This window comes from Capsicum annuum, chromosome 7 (assembly GCF_002878395.1).
Source record: "Capsicum annuum cultivar UCD-10X-F1 chromosome 7, UCD10Xv1.1, whole genome shotgun sequence".
Classification (NCBI taxonomy): domain Eukaryota; kingdom Viridiplantae; phylum Streptophyta; class Magnoliopsida; order Solanales; family Solanaceae; genus Capsicum; species Capsicum annuum.
The window spans coordinates 195,559,190-195,572,449 of NC_061117.1; the positions used below are offsets into that span (position 1 = coordinate 195,559,190).

Here is a 13,260-nt window from a genome sequence, read left to right on the forward strand (position 1 = left end):
TCTACTTTATATTTGTTATTAATTTTTATATTTTTAACTGTATAAAATTAATCATTGCTAACAGGTTAAGGCAACTGGTAGTTATCTGTATTGTGTGTATGAATTATGAAGGAGGTATATTGTTGATATTGATCGTGGCACGTGTAACTGTTGTCGGTATCAAATTGATGAAATTCCATGTGCACACGCAATTGAGTATAAATATTGATGTAAAAGAGTATGGGCATTACTGTTCATAATTGTACCGTCCAAACACCATTGTCAAGACATATAAACTCCCCATAATTCCTATGCCAGATATGAAAGATTGGATTATTCCAGATTTTGTTGAGGCCGAGGAAGTTTTGCCACCCAAATACAGAAGACCTCCTGGGAGGCCAAAAAAAGAAAGACATTTGAAATCTAGTGAATCACTTACAAGTTCAAACCACTGCGGTAAATGCGGGCGTGCAGGCCACAACCGTAGGACGTGTGGTTTCTTCCCAAAAGAAAGTTGAAGATTTTAGTTTGTTGTTCTAAATGCCAAGTGTTCGTTTGGATATAACTACAGAACCTCATTTTTTTGGTTTTTTGTTGATTTGCTTGTTGAAGTTTATGTTATGTTTTTATTTGTTATGTGTTTTTTAATTATGACTTAATGTATGCTATTTCGGAAACAAAGTAATACAGTTTTGAATTATTATATTTTCTGACTTTACTACTCATTATTGCAGCGTAGTAATATGTAGTTATAATGTATAATACATTTAACATGTATGATATTATACATTGACAACATGTATGATTTTAAAGTAAATGTCTTTAAAAAGCATAAGAACTACCAAAATATGAAGCAAACAAATTTGTGTGAAGATTATGGATTATACATTAAGATATATGTATGATAATAAAAAATATTCTTGTTTTGTTATCAATATTAGGTCTAAAGGTTGACACATTGAGTTTGTTTACAATTTACGATCTACTGTTATTCTTCTTAATTTTTTTTGAATACCGAAGTTGTTTTCAATTAAGCAATGAGAGTGTTTCAACATGTATGATGTTATCTACTGAATTTATCAAAAATAATTTGATACCTGTTCAATGTATAATTAACTCATAATATAGTATTAACTTCTTTAATGCTGGAAAAACATACAATGTTTTACATATATATAATTTATTAATATGTAAATTGTTGTTATACAGTGTTATTAATATCATGTTAGGTAAAATGAGTAATTAACAAACAATGTAGAATAAGCAGAAAAGAGTTTATGTAAATGTATTAGAACCAAAAAGTGCCATCCATATAATGTTACCTAAAAACCAACATTCAAAAAAACATTACTGTATATAACTATTTAGCAGAAACAACAAAAAAGGCAATTGCAATATTTTTTAGAAGGAGCTACTCCAAAGTAACAATTGCACTTTCATCAGGTGATTGGAGAAAAGTATTCTTTGGCCGAGGAGGATCGTCATTATCACTTGTATAATCTTTTTTTGCCTTCGTCACTCCGTAATGCCATAGTAATGAAGCATACCATGCACGTTGACTAGCAGCTTCAAACTCACATAAATGAACTTGCTGCTCTTCACTCAATATTTCTGCATATGCAGACACAAAGACCCCGCAATCCCTGAATTTTTAATAAAATAAAAGACCGATAAGTTTAGTAATTTATCATGATTATACATGTGAAAATTTAAAAAGTAAGAGACACTTACAAACTATCAGATGCTTGCTGTGGAATGTTTTGGACGTATTCAACATCAAATGGGCTGTGACTTATCTCACCAGTTTGCAGACCAAGCTTCCTTTCGTATGCTTTAAGTGTTGACCAGTCAATTCTTTCAGTCTTTTAAAAAACACCACTATTCGACAAGTAAGTAGGCAGCATGGCTGCTAACTTTCATATTTCAGTTGGTGGTTCACTTTTCTTTTTGCTTGACAATGAGTCATACACGCGTATTGTTCTCTCCTTTAACACAATTACAGCCAATATCCAGTGATATTCTTTTCCCAGTTAACAGAAACATATACCTCATCAACCAAATGCCATGGTAAACCCACAAGAATACAGAATCCATTAATTATATTTGTTATAGCAATTTCATTAGAAGCACAAGCAACAAATTCTGTGTAGTCTTCTTACGTGGATATCTGATCTGTTTTAACTGATGAAAAATATCGTTCGTATGTTATTTCCATATATGTTTTGAAGAAGCAGCTGGTTGTTGTATAGCTATGTATCACACTGCTGCAACTTCGATTTTTTTTCAAATGGTAGAATATCACATCTAAGTGTTACATGTTAAAATGTGTTACGTTATGTTAAGAACTGAAAGAAAACTGCATAATAATACGTTATTAATATGTATTGCGCAAGAAGTTGAATGAATGATCTGTTACCATTACATTTATATAATGTGATTATACACTTCATAACATGTATGATATTTATTCATACAACAGATGCTAATGCATATGTTTTAATTATTATTATGTGTTGGGAATGTTAATTAATGTATGATATGTTAACATAACATGTATAAAATCTGATTATATGTAATACTACATGTATAATTTTTAGCCATAAAATAAATTCGAAGTCATATGTTTTAGTTATTATTATTTTGCATCAAAGAACAGAAATGTATGATCTGTTAACATTACCTGTTTAAAATGTGATTATACATTATGCCACATGTATTATATGTAACTATACAATAGATTCTGTGTATTATGTATTTTAATCGTACAACAGATTCTAATGCATAAGGTTTAGTTATTAGTATGTATTGATAATTGACATGAATGTATGATATGTTAACATAACATGTGAAAAATGTGATTATATATCATACCGCATGTATGAAATTGTGTCGTAAAATAAATTCGAAGTCATATGTTTTAGTTATTATTATGTTTTCAACAGAGAACACCAATGTATGAGCTGTTACAATTAAATGCATAAAAAGTGATTGTACATCACACCATATGTATGATATGTAATCATACAATAGATTGTATGTATTCTGTAACAATTAGAACATTTTTAGTAAAAGTTTAAACAAGCATGATATAGTTTAGTTTAATTTACCTCATCATTCCAACACATTTTGGGTTGCGACATCAAGTAGAACCAATTCTTTGAGAGTGCTTGTGCAACAATAAAGTTCAATAGAGGATAACCTAATCCTGGAGCATTTTTTAGATAGTAATTGTCTGTTTGTTTCCTATAACATAAACAAGTATTAGACTTAAACAAGTTTTATTCTTATGTACTGTTTTCAATTATTTAGTAATCTTTCTAAATAACTTACTTTGAAGCATGATATTTCAGTAACCCAATTTCAATCAACTGTGAATAATCGCTGATCAATTGATTAGGCAAGTCTTCAGAAATGGTACTACCATCAAAAGCATACCTCTGCTTCTCTTCATTATTAGAACTGTCCTCGTCTTTAGAGCTCGATCCAAATTTTGTTATGTATGATGACCTGAAAATCTTTGACTTTTTTGTCCCTTTTTATAGATGATTTCTATTTTACTTCGCGTTCTTTTGATGCTTCAAGCTCCCTTACTTGTGCACCGGGAAAGTCAGGTGAAAACTGACTATCTGGAAGTGACCACTGACTTTTCGTCACTAAATTTGGTGTAACAATATTGAATTTGTTTGTATTCAAAGGTGTTGACAACCCAAATATTCGTGCGTCTAAAGCATCTTGAACAGACTCCATTATTGTGGCATTCACATCATCCTACATATTAAAGATTGATGTGTTATGTGTAAAATCAAACATATTAATGTTTAACGTAAGTGATACCTAAACAGCAGCTACATTTATGTAGATAGTTTTTTAGTTTAAAAATACATATGAACTGTCAAAAAAATACCTGCAAATCTTTCAAATTAGTACTATGATGTTTGTTCAATTCGTCAGCACAACATGATTCTTTTGCAGAAATATGCTCATCCTATTTTAATCAAAATCATTATGTAAGAAAATAAATATGTCAAGGTGATTTGTAATCTCTATATATAAAAATTGAACATGAATGTATAATAATCTTTATGAATGTATAAAGTACTGTTATACATTTAAATGAAAGTATAAGGAAGCTGACACATCCCCAAATTCAGATAGTATTGCAATGCACATTATACATACTCAACTATACTTGGGTATAATCAGTTCATATATTGTTAAATATTCGTCATGAGCTAAAATTAATAAATACCAATATTAGAAGTGCATAATATGAAATAACAACACAAAAATAAATCGATGTAGAATGAAAATCCAAAAATTTAGATATGCATATAGGAATATTATGATCATTTTTAACAGTACTATGTCGTAAGTTACTCTTAATTTAGATTTGAAGTGTTAAATCAGCAGGAGTAAAATAGAAAAAATAACAAATGTACCATCACAGGACTGTGCTTTTTTTCCAAATCTTCGATACTAGCTTCCTCTTTATCGGACATAAGCACATCCTAAATTAAGAGTTAAGTAGAATGTCGGAACACATTTATTAAAAGTAAGACATAGTTCAACGGAAAAAAAAATTGTAATAGTGATTTGAAAAGTCATACAATGGTGAATGAAAAGCTTATTATATAATGTGATAGCTATTAGGCATGGGTGTGAATGTATAAGCATGTAAGTTTTGACTTAAAAAACAACATGAACAACCAAAAAAATACCTCAAAATATTTCATATGAGGTGGTCTATTCTGTATACTGAATTCTTTAGTACAACCTGCTACTATTGTAGCATTATGCTCATCCTACATTCAGTAACAAGCATCATGTATGAAATCTTATTCAAAGTGATACGTAGATAAATGAAAAAAATATTTATCAGTGATTTAAAATTGTTATGTATAACAAATGCAGATGTAGTTGTTATATAATGGTTTAATGTATAACATTTCATTATACATTCAAATGAATGTATAATGAAACTAAGATAGTCTCAAATAAGATAGTATTACGATGCAAATTATTCAAAGTAAGACATAGTTCTAGAGGAAAAAAATTTGTAATAGTGGTTTTAAAAGACATACAATGATGAATGAAAAGATGTTTATATAATTTGATATCTATTAGGCATGGATGTAAATGTATAAGCATCTAAGTTTAGAGTTGATAAACAACATGAACAACCAAAAAAGTACCTCTAAATGTATGCTTAGTTCTGCAGTACAACCTGCTTTTACTGCAGCATTATGCTTATCCTACATTCAGTAACAATCATCATGTATAAAAATTCATTTCAATGTATAACATAGTTTTATACATTCAATGTATAATGAAACTGAGACAGTATCAAAATAAGATAGTATTACAATTCAAATTATTCAAAGTAAGACATAGTGCAAGAGGAAAAAGATTTGTAATTGTAATTTGTAAAGCCATACAATGGTGAACGAAAACCTTTTTATAAAATTTGATATGTAGTTGGCATGGATGTGAAAGTATAAGCATGTAAGTTTTGAGTTAATAAACAATATGAACAATCAAAAAAATACCTCTAAATGTTTCATTTGAGGGCTATGTTGTATGGTCAGATCTTCAGTACAACCTGCTTCTATTGCATCATTATGCTCATCCTACATTTAGTAACAAGTATCATCCATAAAAGCTTAGTCAAAGTGATACGTAGTTGAATGAAAAAAGTATGAACCGGTGATTTAAAATTGATATGTATAACAAATGTATTTGTTATATGCTGATTTAATGTATAACATAATGTTATACATTCAAATGAATGTATAATTAAACTGAAACAGTCTCTAAATAAAAGAACATTCATTTTCTGAACTATACTATTATTATTAATAATGTATAACATATCAATATACATTCAAATGTATGAGTAATAATACTGTAATAGTGTACAAGTAAAGAATTTTAAAATATTGATATTCATCCAAGAACAAACCAATATGATAGACAAAAATGTACCGATATATCTTCCATATCAGTAATGTGAGTGTTTTTCGATTCTTCTTCATGTCCCTCTTCTTGATCATTCATATGCTCATCCTACAAAAAATTGACAAGTGGATGTTTGTACATTTAATTAAATTTATATAATAATGAATGAAAATATTTTTATAATTTGATATCTACATTGTATAACCATATTTATACATAGCATATATATACCTTCTGATCGAATTGAACCTCAGCTATTGTTGGACATTCAGTATGAATGTGGACACAATCTTGGATCTCTGTTTCCAAAGGTTCAAGTACTGATGGTTCATCATTTGTTATGTGAATGGCTAGTCCCGTGTACTCACATGTTATATAAGAACCAAACAAAAATAGGTTAAGATGTTGGAGATATACAGATTTATGGTAACATGCCAATTTAATTTAGATTAACATTACTGGAAAATCATTCTTATAAACACAGCCATTTATTTTTTATCCTTCTTCTGAAGCTTCTTGTTGATGAACAATTTTCTCCTCCTACATTTCATGAATAATACTAATTTATGAGTATTTGTTTAAAGTATTAAAAATTTGAATGAAAAATTATTTTATACCGGAGATTCTTTATTCTTTTTTTTCTTTAATGCTTTAACGACCTCAGCAGGTATATTGGAGATTAGTGTTTTCAGCTCAACAATTTGTTCATTCACCTTATAACGTACAGATAAACAATAAGATATTAGAAACAAGTAATGGTTTTTTAAAATTAAAATTTGTGAATAAGAAAATTAACTTACATATGTTTTGATGTAACTCTTTATCTGCTCCATATCTAAATTAGACTTAGAAGTCCCTTCAGGTGTTGCAGAAGACGAAGAAACAAACTTGAGCTGTTCGCACTCAGGAGACACACCAATTTCTACTTGATAACGATGATCAAAATCAGACACACGAATTTGTAGTTTATCTATTAATTGTTATTGTTTTTTTAAAAAAAAAACGGACACATGATGTACTGAATGAGAACTTGTTGATTTCTGTCCATCTGTCGCAGCTGGACTAACTTCCTGAAACATAACTGTTTTTCTTATTTTGGATGGTTGTTCAGTTGATACAGGTTTAGCCAAACGAGCCTTTCTTAGAAATTCTTGAGTAGGTACAGTGGTGAAATCATCATAGTCGTCATCTCCAGTGACAACACGTGATTGATCTTCATTGCCTGATATTTGCATTTATGCAGCAATAGAAGTGGAAACAGCATATATTGGATAAAAAACCACAAAATCCTCAGATAAAGACAAATCTAAAGTACGAACTTCTTCGTTTGTAGGTTGTAAATTCTTGAAAGAACACTGAAAAATTATTTTCAAAATGAAATATTAGAACTTCTATAAAGTGATTATAAAATAAAAATATTTAACATGTTATACAATTACCTTACTGAACATGCCTGACATAAAAGATTCATACTTAGGCCTTGTACACTCAACAGACCAGTTAAGTATTCTTGGGATGATGTTTCCATGTCACAAAGCAGTTTTTTTATCTACCATAAAGCAACACTCAAATATCCAGACATTTAGAGCGTGGGGCATTCCACAAAAAGAATATAACTACTTTACAGCTCTGAAATCCTGCCGCCATGAGTTGATCAACTATTTAAAAGTTATCTTTCCCCATGGAAAGTGTATATACCGACCATCCTCGACCATTTGAAAGTGAGCTACACTGATTGGTGCTTCTTTATGCTGAGATAACATGAATGTATGAACAAAATATATTATCAAAAGGTTCAAAGCATCTTCAGAGTTCTCAAAATTTTTCATCTTCACACGTGTTATCAGTTTTGACCTAGTTATACCACCTCCAGATTCAGGAAAATACTTCGACATCAAAGGGGATTTTGATGATGAAGTATACATAAACTCATCAATATCACCGGTGCATTTCAGGCTAGTGATAATAGAAAATTCAAGAATAGTAAATTTCAAAATCTTCCCCTGCACACACACATGCATCTCGTCCTTAATATCTTGTTGGATTTATAGCATAAGGATACATTTTGAAATCTGCCCAATCCAGATGCACTGTGGAAGGTCAAGAAAAATTCTAAATAACGTATTTCTAAATACCTCCAAAATATCTTCTTCAAAATAAGACGTTATGTCTCTAGCAAAACCACGGTTGCATGAGCTCAAAATATGCAAAGAGTGCTCCAGGACTTTATGTAATGCCCCATACTTTCCTAAGCTGGAAAACGAACCGTTGTTCGTATATATGAAAAACTCAATTTTTGTAAACTATATTTAGGAACCTAAATCACCAAGAGTGCCCTAGTTATAAGAGAGCATATGCGGTGCCTATGGAAACATAGGCGATAGCATATGCGGTGCCTATGTATTGGTTTCAAGTGACTTAAATACTCTGTTTTGCGTTATTTCAAGGATAAATAAACCTTTTAACATTCCTTACACATCCCTAAACATAACCCTATGAATTTAACTGCTCCTAAACACATCATAACCTTATTATCAGTCTAAGTTCATCATCCAAGAGCACTAAAGGAGAAAAACAGCTAGGGTTGCACAATCAACGTTGAGGGTCCAATATTTCAACGAATCCATTACCATAAAGGTATGTGGGGTTTTCAACAAGAGCCTTCTTTCGTTCTTGTGCCCCAATTTATGTTTACGTTTACAAATATACATGAATTTATATGCTTTACTATGAATTTGAGATGGAAACTTATATATTATATTTTTTTCAAGAAACTATGATATTTTGATGTCTTGAAGTTGAATTCCATGAACTTTGATGATAATATCATGTTTAAAGTTAAAATTTCAGATTTTGTATGAATTATATATGGTTGCTACATAAAGTATGAATCTTGAAGTATTTTGCTCAAGTGTTGATATATGGGATTTAAACCCTCTTTGAGATTATAATCTTTGGTGAAGTAATGTGTTATACACACCTTGATATTTGAATGATTTGACCTTTTGGTCTTGAAAGAGTTATTTTGAACTCGAATGAGAAAAAAGATCCACATGTTGATTTTATTATGAAAAAAGGGGTAGCATGACGACTCCCGATATGAATTGTTGAATTGTGTTGTTGTGGGTTTTCTTTTGAAATGATCTGAGCTAAGTTTGGGAGTAGTCTTTAGCACCAAGTGGGAGGTATAGCTGTGATTGGTACTTTCCTAGAACTACGTGCCCTCGTAGGATGTGAGCCTAAGGTTGCTTGATATAGTGATCACTAGTGAACCAAAGGTTAAGGTCCTACTCCGATGGCAAGGATAGGATAGCTCTCCCCAACGTGGGTTGGACATTGGACTCCATGTAGCTCACATGGTTTATGTCGATTGTAAGAGGCTCCTAGTATATGTGTGTATTCTTATGTCTGAGACGAAAAGTGAAATGATTTGAAAGTTGAGTTGTGAAAGTTATCATTTTTGAAAAGTTTTAATGATTTTATATTATCCAAGATGGATTTCATTACGAGGTTTGATCATCTAATGAATTGGAAAGTGATTGAGAATTTATATGATGACTCACATGTTTTATTACACTCTCTGATTATTACAGTGATCTTATTCGATCGATGTGAGTCTTTCATTACATCATGCATGGCTTCTATAAATGCTTATGATATTGATTTTTAGATTTGCATGCACCCCCATATGCTCGGTCCATTTCTATAGTACCGATCCACATCTTCGGATGTGGGCTACATTTTCTCAGAATATAGGTTTAGGTGCTTAGTCCTAGGCTCGACAGTGATTTTTCGGGCACGCTGTTCTACATCCTCTGCTGTGGTGAGTCCTCATGATCCGAGGATGTGACATCCAGATTTCTGTTCTGTTGAAACGAAGTACTTTTGATACTGAGTATGAGTCAGTTGGGGTATGTCCCAATGGCTCTCTGATGTTGTTGACTTTTAGAGGCTTGTTAGACTAGACTAGATATTTGGAGTTGTCATGAGACATAGTATTTTGTTACTTTCCGCACTATTTTCATCTTGATTTATGATATCATGGAGAATATTTTGGGGTTCGTTTGTTGTAACCCGGTTGATAAGTGATGAATAATGCGAATACGTCTCAAAGGGTTAGCTTGAGGTTACTTGTAGACTTAAGCACCGTGTGACGCCTCGGGACCCGTTTTCGGGGCGTTACACTTTATCTATACGATATTTCATGCTCTGAAATTAAAAAAAATACAATAATTACGGAAAAAGTTACACATGTTTGAGATGCAATAATGTATAATGTTGCATACTAAAATAGTTTACATTAAAAACATGTATGACATATCAGTTATTCAGATGTATAATGTCACTTTATACACTATGAAAACTCACTAAATGTATAATATAAACTAAACCATACAATGCTTGTTATGTATAATAAGAGTATGGAGAGAAATGTATAATAAGATTTATGTAATAATATTATACATTAATAATCAAATATATGCAATGTATAATGTCAGATTGTACATTTCACCTTAAACATATATGACATGTAATGTTGTCAGAATGTATAATAAAACATTATATAAAACAAAAACTTCATAGATGTATAGTAACACACCCAGTTTTAAATGCCTCTTATATGTAATAAAAACATCCAATGTATAAAAAAATGAAATGTATAACATACTATTAATATTATACATTAGTGTTGCACAAAATTGTATGTTCCACTATATTATACAATAATGTTGCAACGTAAGTAAAGTATAATGTTTAATCAATACCTTCGGAAGACGTGGTCTACCGAAATCATCAAACTTCTTCTTACTGGCCGTTTTTGAACTTGATTTCTTTGATTTGGAATTAGCCTCTTCCTTCAATCTCTTCATTGTGGTGGGGTCGTTTCGATGCTTTGAACAATTCTCTGCGAAATTGGGTTCTTTAAAATCAAATGTACCAGAAACAAACTCAACATGTATATCTTGTTTTTTAGTATCTAACTGACTAAGTCCTAAACTAAAGTTAGCACAAGAATCCATTAACAATTTTTTTAAGTAACTCGATTAACCCGAATCAACTACGAAACTTGAAAATACTTGCTAAAATATGGTAAATCCTTAAAAACAAACATGCATTCATAAAATAAACTGAAAAATACAAAAATAGGTAAATTTGAAAAAAAAAAATCTACAAACCAAGAATCGAAAATGTATTATATGAAGAAAACATAAAAATCAAACTATGAAACTTGAAAATACTTGCAAAATAAGGTAAAAACTAACATGCAACAAAAACAAATATACGGTCAATTTCATAAATTGAAAAAGTTGAAAAAAAAATAATAAAATAAAAATCTTCAAACTTACAAATTGTAACCCCCAGATACACGATTCTTCAATTTTGCCGAGAATAAGGGGAATCAATTATGGAGTAAATATCGGGTGTTGTGGGAGGATATGGGGGAGTAAAATACGGAAGAGAAAACCTTTTTAGAGATGTATAATGTTTAAGAGAGAGAAATTTAAAAAAAAAGGGATTTGTGTAAATATTTTGGGATATGTGTAACTACTTACCAAATTGGTATATTATGTAAAAAGAAAATTTTATTTAGTGTATTTATGTAAATATTTGTCAAAATAATTGACCCATATTTGGGCTATTGGACATTAATGGTTAGTTGATCCAAACAAAATTCATATTATGTTCATTTCATTATTTGGGTCATTTTATTCCAAATAATTCAAATTTAATTCATATATCATATTTATACAATTCATATATCATACTGATACAGTTCGTACAGGACCAGATCCATGGAACACAACAAATGGTTCCACAAAGTTCCACAGAGTTCTTCATCTCCTTCAAAAGTGGATAAGAAGGGTGTGCATTCCCCAATGAATGCAGAGAAATCCATTGTATCAGATAAACATACAACTAGTCTAGTTCAAACGATAACTGATAAAGACGAACCAAATCCATTGATGGCTAAAACTTTGCCAAAAAGTGTAGGGAGAATTCTCCCAGCTAGTTTTCAGACACAAGACGAAGACACTTCTAATCAAGGAAAGAATAAGAACTATATGAAGAAAACAAAAAATGATAAGAAAAATATACAACAAAGAGTTGCAGAAACGGTTAAGAAATTATTAGAAGAACAATCTAAAGAAATGATCATGAAAAACCCAGAGCCTGAATCAAGACCAAGCACAAGACGAAGACACTTCTAATCAAGAAAAAAGTAAGAAGGGTTTCTATATGAAGAAAACAAAAAATGATAAGAAAAATATACAACAAAGAGTTGCAGAAACGGTTAAGAAATTATTAGAAGAACAATCTAAAGAAATGATCATGGAAAACCCAAAGCTTGAATCAAGACCGAGAACTTCTTTGATCCCAAATCCAGAGACAAGACCAAGACTTTTGTATTTAGATAATGAAGATTATGATCCTGCAATGGATCAATTTGCTCAAGACCCTAACGAAGACGCTAATTCTGGAATGAGTTTCTCTCCAGAAGCTTTACACAATCTGAATGATAAAAGAAAACAAGATAATTGAGATACTTAGGAAAAGTGAATTAATTTGTTTTTCAAATACGTCTAAATTCCTATCAATACTCCCTCTTTCAAAACCCTTAGAATACTATAATATAACAATATAACACTAATAACTCTAAATAATATAATATAAATATAAAATAATATAATTATAAAGATTGATAATAATAATAATATAAAGACTGATGATAAAAGAAAACAAGATAATTGGGATACTTAGGAAAAGTGAATTAATTTATTTTCAAATATGTGTAAAGTTCTACTTAGTACTTCCTCTTTCGAAGTCATGTGTAATAGTGAAATTATCAAGATCAAACTATAATAATATAATATAACAATACAATATAATACTAATAACACCAAGTAATGTGTAATAGTGAAATTATCAAGACCAAACTATAATAATATAATATAACAATATAATATAACACTAAATAATATTATATAAATATAAAATAATATAATTATAAAGACTGATGATAAAAGTAAACAAGATAATTGAAATACTTAGGAAAAGTGAATTAATTTGTTTTTCTAATGTGTAAAGGCCTACTCAGTACTCCCTCTTTCGAAATTCTTAGTCATGTGTAATAGTGAAATTATCAAGATCAAACTATATTTTCTCCCAAAAATATTTTTATTTATTTAGACCCCATTCATCTCTTTCTCTCTAGTTTTAAATATTTAGCAATTCTTTTTTTAATTACTCCGGAACAACACAATAGTCCTTTTAAATTTCTTCAAACTTTTTAATTCCCTAAAAATTTACAGATTAATCCATCAT

General features: G+C 30.2%; 1 protein-coding gene across 1 annotated transcript; it reads right to left on the reverse strand.

The window, feature by feature from the left end:
- Positions 1-1,390: 1,390 nt before the first annotated feature.
- On the reverse strand, positions 1,391-10,955 carry LOC124885855. The gene is made up of 16 exons (XM_047394107.1): positions 10,701-10,955; positions 7,799-7,937; positions 6,965-7,156; positions 6,735-6,904; positions 6,594-6,647; positions 5,962-6,042; positions 5,526-5,606; positions 5,172-5,231; positions 4,698-4,781; positions 4,419-4,487; positions 3,884-3,964; positions 3,538-3,747; positions 3,310-3,416; positions 3,087-3,222; positions 1,711-1,841; positions 1,391-1,622 (listed from the first exon to the last, which is right to left on the reverse strand). The coding sequence occupies exons 1-16, from the start codon at positions 10,953-10,955 to the stop codon at positions 1,391-1,393; spliced, it is 2,082 nt and encodes a 693-aa protein (XP_047250063.1).
- Between the last annotated feature and the right edge of the window lie 2,305 nt (positions 10,956-13,260).